Source organism: Puma concolor, chromosome B1 (assembly GCF_028749965.1).
Source record: "Puma concolor isolate L17-30 chromosome B1, mPumCon1.1.hap2, whole genome shotgun sequence".
NCBI classification, from domain to species: domain Eukaryota; kingdom Metazoa; phylum Chordata; class Mammalia; order Carnivora; family Felidae; genus Puma; species Puma concolor.
This window is the reverse complement of record NC_141670.1, coordinates 133860270-133874454: the sequence shown is the minus strand read 5'-3', so window position 1 is coordinate 133874454 and position 14185 is coordinate 133860270. Positions and strand designations below refer to the sequence as shown.

The 14185-nt window shown below is 41.5% G+C and overlaps 2 protein-coding genes and 1 non-coding gene across 4 annotated transcripts in view; 1 reads left to right on the top strand and 2 right to left on the bottom strand.

Moving 5' to 3' along the window:
• Positions 1-2006: 2006 nt before the first annotated feature.
• Positions 2007-2113, bottom strand: LOC112859131 (U6 spliceosomal RNA). Its single transcript, XR_003223450.1, has one exon. It is a non-coding gene; the product is annotated as a U6 spliceosomal RNA (small nuclear RNA).
• Positions 2114-3267: 1154 nt separating this feature from the next.
• Positions 3268-12881, bottom strand: LOC147581887 (uncharacterized). The gene is made up of 4 exons (XM_086702965.1): positions 12805-12881; positions 8567-8857; positions 4448-4605; positions 3268-3554 (listed from the first exon to the last, which is right to left on the bottom strand). Exons 1-4 carry the CDS (start codon positions 12879-12881, stop codon positions 3451-3453), a joined length of 630 nt encoding a protein of 209 aa, XP_086559091.1. The 3' UTR covers positions 3268-3450.
• The window catches only part of HERC3 (HECT and RLD domain containing E3 ubiquitin protein ligase 3), a 111334-nt gene continuing 105170 nt past the window's right edge, over positions 8022-14185 (top strand). The window contains exons 1-2 of one of the 2 annotated variants that reach the window (XM_025921404.2): positions 8022-8175; positions 10570-10630. The gene's annotated coding sequence lies outside the window, so the exon portion shown is untranslated. Of the gene's footprint in view, positions 8176-8910; positions 9121-10569; positions 10631-14185 lie in introns of those variants that run through there. The other variant, XM_086704599.1, reaches the window with a different exon arrangement.

Genomic DNA, 14185 nt, shown 5'->3' with positions numbered 1-14185 from the left:
GACTGAAGTCCCAAACCAAGGTGTTAGCAGTTTGGTTTCTTCTTCTCTGAGGGAGAATCTACTCTCTTTGCTTCTCTCCTCGCTTCTGCTGGTTACTTGGAATTCCTTGGCTGGTAGAGACATGTCACTCCAATGCCTATTTTCTCATAGCAGTTTCCCCTATGTCTCTGTGTGTTCACATGGCCTTCTAATAAGGACATCAGTTATTGGATTTAGGGCCCTCCTAATCCTCATGTTATGACCTATGACCTCATTTTAATGAAAGTAATTACATCTGTAAAAACCCTATTCCAAGTAATTCACATTCTGAATTTCCAGGTAGACATGGATTTTGGAGGAAATTATGTAATTCACTATGCTATCCAAGCCATTTACCCTCAGAAACATCAGTACAATTCATCAGAACATAACGCTAACAAGGCCCAGGGTAAAGGCTGGGTAGGTTGTTTTAACTGGTTCTAAGCTGGTAGCTGTACATCCACCTTGAAATTTTATCTAGTTAGTCAAAAAGAGAACCAGGCAAGAACTTGGATAGAATAGTACTAATCCACTTCTAAAGGCTACAGAAGAACTCAAAGTACGTGCCTCTCTAATAGTTGGTCAGTAAGGTCATTTTCTTCTATAAAGCCTGGGACGCACTGGTATACATAATAAGGTGATTGATGGCAAAGGTGATTGGACCACAATGGATATTACAAGTCATGACACTACATTTTCTTTTTGAGAAATGGGCAATAAAATACCTTCTCTGGCTACCATTCTATTGATGGACAACATAAATTCTGACACTTTATCTTCTTTTCATTTTGCTCTGGAACTTGGTGAACCATCAACTGATTGTTACTGGTATGTGCGTGTGTGTGAATAAGAATATGATTAACAACAAAAAAAATATGATTAACAAGAGTTTGAGTTTGTAAAGGACTTCCTTCCTGGAACCTTTTATTTTTGGCAGGTATGTGGGAAAATTGGGGAGTCACATGATATCAAACAATTTCAGCAAAGGACCAACAACCCTAATCATACGTTTTTATGCATTTAGTTATTTTTTTGATATGAATATTTAGAAACATCTTACCTAATTTTCAGATGTGTGCCACTTGGCTTTTTACTTTACTAGAATTTTTAAAAATTTTATTTTTAATTGTTTATACCCCACATATTCTAGTTGAGACATAAGATGACTTATAAAATTAATACAGTAAAAAAGATAAAATGAAAACCAAACCAAAGCAACCCCATTATTGGTAAGGGGGTTGGACAAAGGCTACTTAGATATTGTGTGTATGTTTAGCTGGTGCCATCTTTTGTCAGGGAGTATTGGCAATATAATATAAAGCCTTGCGAGTTTGCATTCTGCCTGACCTAGCAATTATTCTTTTTTTTAAACTTATTTAATTTTTTTAAATGTTTATTTATTTTTGAGAGATAGGGAGAGACAGAGGGCAAGATGGGCAGAGAGAGAGAGAGAGAGAGAGAGAGAGAGAGAGAGAGAGAATCCAAAGCAGGCTGCAGGCTCCTAGCTGTCAGCACAGAACCCGATGTGGGGCTCAAACTCATGAACCATGAGATCATGACCTGAGCTAAAGTTGGTTGTTTAATCGACTGAGCCACCCAGGCACCTGGCAATTATTCTCTTAGGAATTTATCTTAAGGAAAGAATCAAGGGTGAGGGCAAATATTTAGTTATATTCACTGTGTGTAACTATGTTACACTATTGTTTATAATGGCAAAGAATGGAAAATAAACACAAAATGAGAAATTGGTTAAAGTATATTCATTTTGTAGATAAATATAATTTACATGAAATTTAAAATTATGTTTTAGAATAGTATTTAATTTTATTGAAGATGTTAAATATATTGTTCAGTTCATAAAGCAGTGTAAAATATTATGTATAAAATGATCCACTTTTAGAAATGCATATATATGCAACAGAAAAGGATAAACAAAATAGTAAGAACTAAAAATGGTGGTGAATGGACTGATCTTTCCTTCTTATTTTTTAAAATATGGAAGCTTCATGAATCTGTGTGTCATACTTGCACAGGGGCCATGTTAATCTTATCTGTATCGTTCCAATTTTAGTATCTGTGCCGCCCAAGCGAGCACTGGACTGATCGTTTTTATTTTCTTCTTTTTTCTTTTTTTTTTCAACGTTTATTTATTTTTGGGACAGAGAGAGACAGAGCATGAACGGGGCAGGGGCAGAGAGAGAGGGAGACACAGAATCGGAAACAGGCTCCAGGCTCTGAGCCATCAGCCCAGAGCCCAATGCGGGGCTCGAACTCACGGACCGCGAGATCGTGACCTGGCTGAAGTCGGACGCTTAACCGACTGCGCCACCCAGGCGCCCCATTTTCTTCTTTTTTCTTATACGTATTTTATACATCTTACATAGTGAATATCTATTACATTTATGAAGAGAAAAACAAGTTTGTTATTTTCTTTAAGTAGGTGGGAAAATAAATGAGTACATGAGGAAAATGACAGAGGAAAGTTAAAATGAACCTTGAAATGAGGTTACTTCTCAAAATGCACACAGTAAGATTCTCTACAGATGGGACATGCATTTTGTTCCAGGCTTTCAAAAGCCAATGGAAAGAGGGAAACAGAATTAGCTGTAATATCTATAAGATACTATGGTGTCTTAAGTATCTATAAGGTAAGAACAACTTGTTGGTCAACCATTTAAAAGTAAATATAATGGCTGATTTTACTGGGCTTTTACTTTTACCTACATGTAGGATGAAAACAAAATACTGAAGACCAATGGAAAGTTAAATACCAGTTATCAGTTTCCCTTTATATAAAGGGTAGCCATAAAGTTTAGAAATACAAACAATACTATTTTATTTTTTTACAGATTTATATTAAGGTATATTATGTTATATATCAACTTTACAGATAGAACCCCTCTGATTCCTTGTTTCTTCTGGAGTATGCTAAAGGTGTAGGTTTATTTAGTAAAAATGAGAGAAGTCAACCAAGATAACACATTGAAGATGCTTCTGCTAGGATGGAGAAAAATTGCAACAAGAACTATGTATTGCTACAAGAGAAAATACATTTAAAACATATCAGGTAATGTCTCTGTCATCAAACATGTCACGTATTGTCATGGTAAAGCAAGAAATCATTTATTATGCATATTCACTTTGTTTCCAGAATTTATGGTCAAGTTATAAAGCTGCATAACATTGTTATATGTGTGCGCCTTTGAAATTCCATAGGATCACTTTAGTTTTTCTAGGATATAATAAAACTCCTTAAATTTAATTTGACCCAGATTTAATTTTTAACTTCAAAGAAAAAGGGTTTTTCATTTTGATGAAGTTATTTTATTTTGATTTGACACAAGTAAACTTCTAGAGAATTTGTTTTTTGCATCTAGAAAGGTAAAACAGTTACCTCATTTTTCGCAGTTAAAACATTTATACACTATGCAGTCACACAGGAACCGACATTTGCCGTATTGCTCCAAGGACCTGTTTAGTCAGTGTAGTCATAGTGGTAGACTGGATGCTACTTCCAAGGGTACAAATTTTGGGACCTTTTGAAAAGAGAAATCTTCATGAAAGATGTTACTTCCTAAAGACTTTATTGCATCTTCAGGAACAAACCAAAGTTCACCCTAAAGGCTTTCTTAGGAAATGCTCAACCATCCCATCTTTTTAACATTAATTAATATTAACCTATATGATACTACTGAGTTTCTTAAGTTTAAAGTAAGATGGTTGTGCTTTATCCAAATGGCTTTATTTTTATTTTTTTTTATTTTTTATGCTTATTTCTTTTTGAGAGAGAAAGAGACAGAGTGTGAGCAGGGGCGGGGCAGAGAGAGACGGAGACACAGAATCTGAAGCAGGCTCCAGGCTCTGGGCTGTCAGCACAGAGCCCAAGTTGGGGCTCAAACTCACGAACTGTGAGATCATTACTGGAGCCAAAGTCGGATGCTTAACTGACTGAGCCACCCAGGTGCCCCCAAATGGCTTGATTTTTAAAAATGCAAAATTAATTTATGAATAGTTTCAAGAAACACGGGGGGATAGTCATAGTCGCTGTGAGCTCTTTGTAGTCAGGAATAATGCTTCTTGTCCAGCAATACATATAGAAGACACTGAGTAAATATTTCATAATTATTTGATGGATGGCTATATTGATTTACCATGATATTTTCCTTCCAAGTTATTTTTCACATTAATAAATTAAGGCTGTATGTTATAGGACACTTTTCAAAAGCTTAGACAATTCAGCCTGGGCATACATAGGCTTCTTGAGTAAACTGTATAAAAGAACAAAAAACAGTGAACATATGTAAAACATGTTTACAACCAATTTTTCCTTTGAGTATTGACTAGATTGACAAAATGAGTATTTTGGAGGGTCGGGGGACAAAGAAGCATCTTTGTCATTGTGTAGCTTCATAGGGTGTGCACACATTACCTGTCAAATAATCCTTTCCTTTCCCAGAGGTGAAGACACTTAATTCTTCAAAAGTATACCTCAAGTCAGAATGTTGTGGCCAACATGCTTTTTTCCCACACATTTGATCTGAGATACCAGAAGTTTGTCTCTCTTTAAATTCACCAAGTGATGTTTGTCTGCAGGACAAGTAGGTTAAATATAGAAAACAATCATTATTACACAGTATTCCTACTGTACTAAAGATTTCTTGCAATTTGAAATAGGCATATGCACTTCAAGAAGTGAGCTGTAAAGAATGGGGCAAATCAGCATATGTTCAGGCGGAAGCCCAGCAGCGCTGGGTATCATCCTCTGGTCACTGGGAATTCCTCACCTGCCCGGCGCTAGAGCTAGACCACATGATCCCTTCTGCCTGTCAAAGGCTACAGTGAGAACTTATCACACCTTTTATTATTTATTTTTTGTTTTCCAAAATTTTTCAATGTAAACTTTTTAAACATACAGAGAAGTTGGAAGTAATGTACAATGAACACTATCTACCTACCATGTAGCATCTACAATTAACATCTTGGTATACTGGATTTATCACATGTATATACGGCTATCCATCCCTCTATCCATCCTTCAATCCATCTTTTAAAATGTACATTTCAAAATAAGTTGCAGATGTCAGTATACTTCCTCCTAAATACTTGAGTGTGCATAGCATTAACTGGAGATCAATTTTGTTTACAGTTTTTTTTGTTTTGTTTTTTTTAAAGACAGAGAGAGCATGAGCCGGAGAGAGGGGGCGACAGGGAGACAGATAATTTTTTTTTTAAGTTTGTTTATTTGACAGAGAGAGACAGAGAGAGAGAGTGCGCAAGTGAGCCAGGGAGGGGGCAGAGAGAGAAGGGAGAGAGAATCCCAGACTCAAAACTGTCAGTGTAGAGCCTGATGCGGAACTTCGGAACTGGAACTCACGGGTGTGATCATGACCTGAGCCAAAATCGGGTCAAGACGTTTAACCAGCTGAGCCACCCACACGCCCCTACGGATCTTTTTTAGGTTAAATCTTTTATTTTTAACCTGAATGCTTTTCTTTCATAAGATTTTTCATGGTTAGCATGTATGTTCTCCTTGGTATGTTTATTTGGATAATGTTTGCCTCCCTTTTGAAGGCAACAGGGACTGTGCCATTTTGCTCACCAACATATCCACAGGGGCTGGTATTGCAGCAGATGCACAATATACAGTATATTTGTTAGGGAACACATGGGAAGCCAGAAAGAAATGGAAGATGGAGCTATATAAATGCAAAGAAAAGGTAAATTATGGCCTCTCAAACTAGTTAAAATATTTCCTATTATGACTATTGTTGGTGCTGGGGCCATTTAAAGCCATTTTGGTAAATGGAGTAGGACATGCTTGTTGAGGAAATTGCCATTTTACATTGGTTCAATTAAGAAAATAAAATGAAAATGGATGGCTCAGTCTGTTAAGCATCTGACTCCGGCTCAGGCAATGATCTTAGTGCTTGTGAATTTGAGCCCCACTTCGGGCTCTGTGCGGACAGCTCAGAACCTGAAGCCTGCTTCAGATTCTCTGTCTCTCTGCCCTTCCCCTGCTCACGCTCTGTCTCTCCTTCTTTCTCAAATTTAAAATAAAACATAAAAAAATTAAAAAAAAAAAGAAGTACTCTAAGTATCTTCATTGATTCTTCTACGTATAAGTAAGTTCATAGGGTTCTGGATGTTTATTTGGTAAGGAAGCTTATAGTGCCTCGGTTTGTAATTTAATTTTTTTTTTTTCAACGTTTATTTATTTTTGGGACAGAGAGAGACAGAGCATGAACGGGGGAGGGGCAGAGAGAGAGGGAGACACAGAATCGGAAACAGGCTCCAGGCTCCGAGCCATCAGCCCAGAGCCCGATGCGGGGCTCGAACTCACGGACCGCGAGATCATGACCTGGCTGAAGTCGGACGCTTAACCGACTGCGCCACCCAGGCGCCCCGCCTCGGTTTGTAATTTAGACATCATTCATATTCCACCTCCAGGCAGGCTTGAGGTTTTGATAGCCAACTTTTTTCTCAAGATGAAATTTCATGTGATAAACATGAGTCATAGGGCAAATATATTGACCTAAATGCTGATTGATTATAAACCTCATATTTGGTACATGATTATAGAATCTCACTCTCTCCTTCTTAACCATGGGGTATCCCCCTTTCTCCCATGACTCTTCTCTGGCTATTCCCCTAGCTTCTTTTTGTGATACCATCACTAAATTAGGATTATGTCTTTGTGAGACACCTAGACTTCTATGAAACTGCCACACCTCTGGGATATAAGGGAATCCTGTTAATTTTGTCCCCGTGTATCTAAAGATGTCCAGTGTGATTCAAACTTCAAATGCTGGAACTATTTTCTTAGATGACCTTAGCTCCCTGATAACTTGAGATTTTGCTTTATCTTTCTTGTCTCAGGAGCATTTGACAACTTCCTTTATTTCACTGAGAGTTCATAGGCCTGCCGACAACGACCCATCCTCAGGATACACCACTTTGTTTTTCTGGCTTGGTCAATCTATCAGATTCCCAGAACAGGTAACGGCAGACTTGACCTGATTTGAACGTCCTTAGGAAGAATCTGGCCTCAAAGGACCTTTCAAGTTCAAATGACAGGTTACAGAAATTCATCCTCTAGTTAAATCATTCTGTTGGATTACAGTGGTACTCTCCTAGTGTTCTGCTTCTGTGCTTCAAATTTAAGGGGTAAGTGGGGGACAACAGATACATGAAGTCATCTGTGAGAATGTTTTCTTCAAAAGGACAAGGACAAGGACCAGGACTACTCTGAAAGCCCCGTGACCTTGGGGAAGAGAAGAAAGCTGGGAGATTCAGTGCCAGGGAAGGTAGGGAGGACAAACTTCTTTATCCATTACTGGGTTTTAAGCCACATGGTGTCTTTCAGATGGTAAGATTTAATATCTGCTCTGCGACTTCTTTTCAGGCTCCCCCCCAGCCACCACCCTCCAACCCCAAGCCTTCCTGGCTCCTGCAGCACCGCTCTCCTCTTCGCACCCCCCCTCCCCCCCGCAACTCTCCAGGAGGGCCGAGGCAGAGCGGGCCTCCGCACCGACTTCCTTCCCGCTTCTCCCACCACGCAGCCCGGCGTTTCGGCAACGCGCTTCCTCCAGTCTTCCGAAGGGGTGTGAAGCTGAAGACTCCTCCACTGGGAATAAAACGCTTAATAATTCACCCTCAGTTGTCACCCTCTAGATTTTTCTTGAGCCCCATGCTCAAGGCTTTTGGTCACCTCTGCATAAATATTAAGAGCCAGAGCCCCAAAACTAAAAAACCGACCCCTAATCAGTCCCGCTCGCTTCTCCGCCTGTGAAAAGCAATCCTATTCCAGAGCGAATGCTTGGTGTCTTGCAGCCGGATTCCGGCCGACACACGCGGGGCCCGCGGGTCCTGTCACCTCAGGCTGCCCCCGCCTCCCTCCCGGCCTGGGCCTCTCCCCGCCTCCAGCCCGCGGACCTCGCCGCCCCGCCTCCGCCGCGGCCTCCATTGGTGCCAGCCCGCCCCAGAAGGGCGCCCATTGGCCGGGTGGGAAGTCATTCGCTCAGCGCATTCCGCCGTCCGCAGGCTTGCGGGGAAACTTCCTTATTATTGTGACGCCGAAAACCGAGAAACCCCGAACCGGGCCGGAGAGACTAGGCTGTCACAGTCGGAATCCCGAGCGGTGGTTCGGCGGCCGCCAAGGTGCGCGGGTTGGAGGTCGGGGTTCCAGGGAAGAGGGCACCGCGGAGCTGCAGCCGCGCGACCGCCGCGTTCCGCCGGGCACGGCTGTCAGCCCGCGGCTCCGGTAGGGGCGGCTGCGGCTGCGGCTGCAGCTGCAGGGCGCTCCCCGCGACGACCTGGGGCCGGCGCTCGGGGAGGTCGGGGCGCGGCGCCTGCAGCGCCTGCGGGACTCGGGGACGCGGGCGGCTGGGTTGCGCCGGGCTAGGCGCGCTAGGCGTCCCTCGGCATGGTGCGCGCCTCCCTGGCGTTCTCGGGGCTTGCCCTCTGACCAAGAGAGCCCCCGCGCCGGGAAAGGCCGGAAACCGCTTTAAAAATGGGAGCGCCCCCCACCTCGACTCGGCTGTCTGCAGACCTGGAGGAATTGCGACGCAGAAAGTCCAAAAGAGGATCCTCCCCTTCCTCCTCGCCTGCCCCTATTTGAATTCGGGGTCTCCGGTGACTCCTCGCGGTGAGGAACGCGGACGCTTCCCCGCGTAATGGGAGCCGGCTAGGCCTCCGCGTTTTGGGGAACCCCGGCGGCCGGGAGGACTTTGCACCGAGGACGCGGGGCTCAGCTTCCAAGCTGACAGCGCGGGTGGGGCCGCGGCGCCCGGCACCACCCACCTCGCGGAGGCCGTGCCCGGCCCTTCTGGCCCGAGTCAGCCTGAGGGGCGGAGCCGGGGCGAGGGTGTGTGTGAACACGTGTGTGTGCGTGTGTGTGTATGTGTGCGGACACGTAAGTGCGTGGACGGACGCGGGGGTGTCAGGAGCTGGGACTTTCGGTAGCAGGGGGCACTTTGAGTCATTTGTAAACGTGTGGAGTGGGCAAACTGGGGCAACTGACAGAGAAGAGCCTGTGTAACCTGAAACAGATGAGCCAGGGAGCGCGGTAGAGCAGCACCTAAAGCAACTGTGCAGTGATTCTGGGTACGTACTGCGGGCCCCGGGGAATGTGTATTTGAACTTGGCTTTTGGTCTGCCACTGATTCTGGCTGTTTTCTGGTTACGTTATACTTTAGCTTTTAAACCAGCCCCATTCGGAAGTACCTTGAATTCACAGCTAAGCAAGCCTTTCAGGATTTTGCTTGCATTCGTTACACACGGAATGTTTTAGGAAAGACGATTCGAGAGCTCTCTTCCATTTTTGTATGTCTTCTCGCTCCTTCCACAAATAGGAAGCTATTTCTAGAACCTTTCATTTGATGATTTGATAACATCAAGAGGGCTGATTTTTAACTCCAGACTGAGGGGAAAGAAAAGTGAAATAAAATGAGGATTGGCAGCCTTTTTAAATGCAGTGACTCTAGAGAAACAGGTCTTGTTTTAGTAGGAAGATTACTGTGAAGCCCTCTCCTTTTGTACCTTATTTTACCTTGGGAAGAGGAAATGGCATTATAAATCAGAAAAGGGGAGTAATATATATTTAAGCACCTTTTAAAGCAAAATAGATGAATTACACATTATCGTCTGACCACACCGAGGCTAGGAACCTTCTGGAGAAAGTAGGCAGGATTCAGGGAGGAAGGTTTCAAGCCTCTTTGGCAAAACTCCTTTGGCATGTAAAAAAGAAACAGTTGATTAGCATACAGTTTTACTTGTTCTGTAAGTAGTTGGGTTTTTATTTTTGAAAAGAAAAACGAATTCTAAAATGTTCCAAATGGTGTGGTGGAGTCGTTGGTTAAAGCCTTTCATTCTGAGTAACGAATGTAAATTTAAGATTTGCATAATAATTACACGTTTTTTAGAACATGAGAGTTGCACTCCTACTGGAGGTACAAGATAGTTTTGCTGCAGTTTCAGAAATAAAAGTAATATTCTCCAATGAATGGGATTTTCTACACAAGAAGATTGAAATAAAGTTCTGATGATAATATATTAAAATTTTTGGAGGACTTTTTCTTTTGAGAGACTTAAAGTGGCTCTCAGATAGTCTCATCTTGTTTTGCATGAAAGAGGATGTGGTGATGAGAAGAATGAAAGAGAAAGTCTTCAAAACAGTTGTGGCAAAATAAGCTATAATGTGTGTGGTACATGGGAAAAATGGAGGAAAATGGATGAAATTGAATTAATTTTCAAAAATTTCTCTTTTTAACCCAAATGGGAGATTTAAAAATAATTTTTTTCCTTTATATCTACTACAATGCCAGTAATTTTTTAAGGTGCTAGGTCTCAAGTTCACGTTTAGAGATGACATCTTTGTAGTTGCTTAGAGGTTATCTTATTGGTCTTTAACCAGACTCCAGTCTTGAGGTACAGTGTTTGGGGAATATTCAAGCTTGCATAATATATTCTTATTTTCAAAACTTACTTCTCATTTTCTTTTCAGTAACATGAAAGCACTGTGCCAGTGTTAATTATGATTTCTTTAACTTGCAGGTCTGCAAGGTGAGGTAAAACCATCTGGCTTCTAGTCCAAATGCTAAGGGTGTGACCTGTGGTGAGTTACTTAATTTCTCTGAACCCAGTTTCCTCAACTTGTACATGGAGATATTATCTGACTCACAGAGTTGACAAGGGGATTGAACAAGATAAACTATGTAAAGGACTCAGGTTAGTATAGCTGCGTAGAAAGGGACCTTAACAGATCCTTAATGACTTTGTTCTGCTGTGATGAGGTGAACAGAACAAGGTGAGCCCAGGAAGTAGGAGACCTAGTTTCTGGTCTCTGCTTCAACCATTTACTTCTCAGAGGACCAAAGTTACTTGGCCTCAGAAGGCCTCAGCTGCCATTAAAATGAGGTTAGGAATGTAAGTCTCTTGCCTGGAGGTTGGATCAAATGGACTTTATGGTCTCTTTAATAGGATGATCGCTTTGATGATATAATTCTGGTCCCTTTAGATATTTACTGCATTTAGAAATAGTACTTGCTGGTGTCAGAGGCATGTGTTTCTGTGTGTGAACCAGTAACTGGATTAATTTTATTGTAAGTCAAGATGGATACGGGGGTAAAGTCTGACTGTCTCTTGGGATTGTTTCACTTGCCTCTCCCCTGTCTCTGGCTAACATAGGTTCTGTTTGCCTGTAAATATCACCAGCGATTCAGCTAATGTAAAATCACTAATTGTGGGCAGTTTTCTTTAACTGTTTAGTTTAAAAATTGGTGAAGGGGTGGAACTTGGCTTCATTTTGTCTGAGAGATACTATCGCATTATGTTTAAGAGCATGGACTTTGGAGTCTAGATGAGATTTGAATCCAGACTTTGCCACTTACTAAGTTTCCATTTTACCTACTTATTTACATGTTCTTCGGCAAGTGACTTAATCTTGCAAAGCCTCAAAGTTATTGTAAAGGGAAAATTAAATAATCTGTAAAGTTTTTAGCCAGACTCAGACATATAGTAGGCTTGCAGTAATAGTAACTATTTTTCTTTATTTAGCAAATATTTACTGAGCCACTACTGTAAGCCGGACACTTCTCTAACAGTAGGGAAATGAACAAAAGAAGCTCAGAATTACATTCCTGAATTCTAGCATGCTGGTGATATTGAAAAACACCCCCATTTAATGACAGCTTCAGTTGTAGAAAGCATTCTACTTTCTATATCTGCTCAAATGTGCTGAGAGGAGAGTGCATGTTAGAATGGAGGAAATACAGTATTATTTTTTGTTACTTGATAGGGAATGCTTATCTAACATTACCTGGAAAACAAAACTGTGAACAAACTTAAGTCGTGAGGGTTCTAGTTTTCCCAGGTCTGGATTCAGTTCACTAGGTGCTTACCAAGCATCTATGGTTCTCCTGTGCTATGCTAATTAGTGGAGACACAGAGATGGAGTGAAACCTGTCCCCTCCACAGAGAAGCTCCCAGTCTGCATGGGTGGAGAATTGGTGGACACGACACAAGAATCAGCAACCCTACCTTGATAGTACTTTTCATTTTCTTTATTGTGAAACAATGGGAAGCATAAAACCATATATGTAATATATATGCTAAGAAACAACAATAAAAGTTTAGAAGCAGAACATCAGCCATGTTATTGAAGCTCCCACTGTGCTCTTTACAGATTGTACCCTCCAACTCTCCTGTCCTCATAATCATTCATTACCTTATTTTTTGTATTTATCCTGGGTTTTTTTTTTTTTTTTTTTTTTTTTTTGCTTTTCTACATAGCCTTGCCACCACTAATATGTTTATCTCCTAGTACTTGTTGTACTTGTGTTTGGATTTTGTAAAAATTCATCATACTCTAAATTCTTCTGTAACGTTTCCCCCAGCCCCCCAACATTGTTTTCAAGATTTAGCTTCAGTGGGGTTTGTGAGATGCATTTATTTTTCACTGCTGTGCCACAGTTTATCCATTTTTTTTTTGTTGATGGACATTTGAGTTGTCTTTGTTTTATCTATTTCAAACAATGCTGAAATGAACATCCTTGTGCATTGTATCTTGAGGCACATGTTCATGGGGTTCTCACTTTATTGTACAGTAAGATAGCCACAAGCCATATATGACTTACATTAAAATTAAATACGCCTCAAATTTCAGTTCCTCAGTTCATTAGCCATATTTCAAGTGTTCCAATAGCCATGTGTGGCTAGTGGCTACCATATTGGACAGTGTAGGTATGTAACATTTCCATCATTGCATAAAGTTCAGTTTTCGGGTTTCACTCCATCTTTGTGTCTCCAGTTCTCAGCATCGTGCAGGAGCACCGTAGATGCTTGGTAAGTTGGACAGCGTTGGTCATAGGCGTAGGAGCAAAATTGCTGTGCTGTGGGCTATTCACATCTTCACCTTCACTAGATAATGCCAACTTGTTTTCCGAAGTGGTTATGCCAATTTACACTCCCACCAGCTGTAAGAGTCCTGGTTGCTCCATATTTTTGACTTGACACTCACACTTTTCAGTTCTTGCCAGGCTGGTCAAATGTCTTTTGAAGGCAGCCCACAGCTTAAACACATAGTGGAGAGATCATTGTTCTGGTTTCATGAAACCCCACCACCAAGTAATGAAGAAGGCACCACCTATAATAGGCTCAGCAGGGAGGAGTAGAAATGTTTCCTGTGTTGGCTAAAAGAACCAAAGCCCAGCTGAAGTGAAGGAGAGAGAGAAAACAGGAAGGAGTGGATTCACATTATTGAAAACTTCTTTTTGCTTTCTGTGCCATTTCTGTCTGGTAGTAATATTTTTGACATTCACCAGAGTGAATTTTCTTTGTTACTGGCATTTGAATTTTGGCTCCAAATTTTTTTAAAGCTTGGATTTGGGGAGGGCCTGTAGAGCACTGAAGCCTTGGGCATTGCCTTTTCCCGCTATTGAAAAAGACTCCCCTTCTCCCTGTACACCATTTAGGAAATGGCTTCTAAGCTTATTTCAAAGGCAGCTTATCCATCTTATAAATGAGATTACAAGTTCTGCCGAGTGTTATTTAGGTTTCAGTGACTTTCAGACAAGGAATAAGAATCAGTCGTTAGGCTGCTGTGGGCATAGTCTGATTAATAAGACAAAGTTTAGGAATTGTAGCTTATCTTTTAGCACTCAACTTGCTAGGACTGATAAAAAGAGCTTTATATACTCTCCTGCCCTACGCAGAATTTAAAAAACTTTCTCCTAGCAACCTCGAATCCCCTTCATGGAAGTTATGACAGATGGCGGTAGTGGTGCTTTACTGTAGCACAGATTTGGAGGAACATAGCTCATGCTAACCACAGGGAGGAAGAAAGGAGTCATTCCCCCAGCCTCTTTTGGGAATTGTCCTGTTGGCTGTGGTCTCGGGAAGAGCACTAGGACTAGGGAGTAGCAGTGATACAGCAGTTGACATTTATTGGTCACTTAGTACTTTATAGGGGCATCATGCTAAGCACTCGTTCTTTTCCCCATTTTAGAGACAGGAAACAGTGGCTAAATATCTTCCCCAACGTTTCAGAGCTAGCATGTGGTTAATTCAGGCTTGAACTTTAGTCCTTTTGACCCTTAAATAAACCCTGATGAGATTATCCTGAATCTTTTACCAAAAATAGATGAGGAGAAGGGCTGGGAAAAGTACCAGG

Excerpts from the sequence above, each read along its gene's own strand:
- LOC147581887 (XM_086702965.1), bottom strand. The coding sequence starts at position 12,881 with ATGACCAACGCTGTCCAACTTACCAAGCATCTACGGTGCTCCTGCACG. Across the intron at positions 4,606-8,566 it reads CTGCGTCGCAATTCCTCCAG|ACAAACATCACTTGGTGAAT; the intron begins GTCTGCAGACAG and ends CTTGTCCTGCAG. Across the intron at positions 3,555-4,447 it reads AGGAAAGGATTATTTGACAG|GTCCCAAAATTTGTACCCTT; the intron begins GTAATGTGTGCA and ends TCTTTTCAAAAG.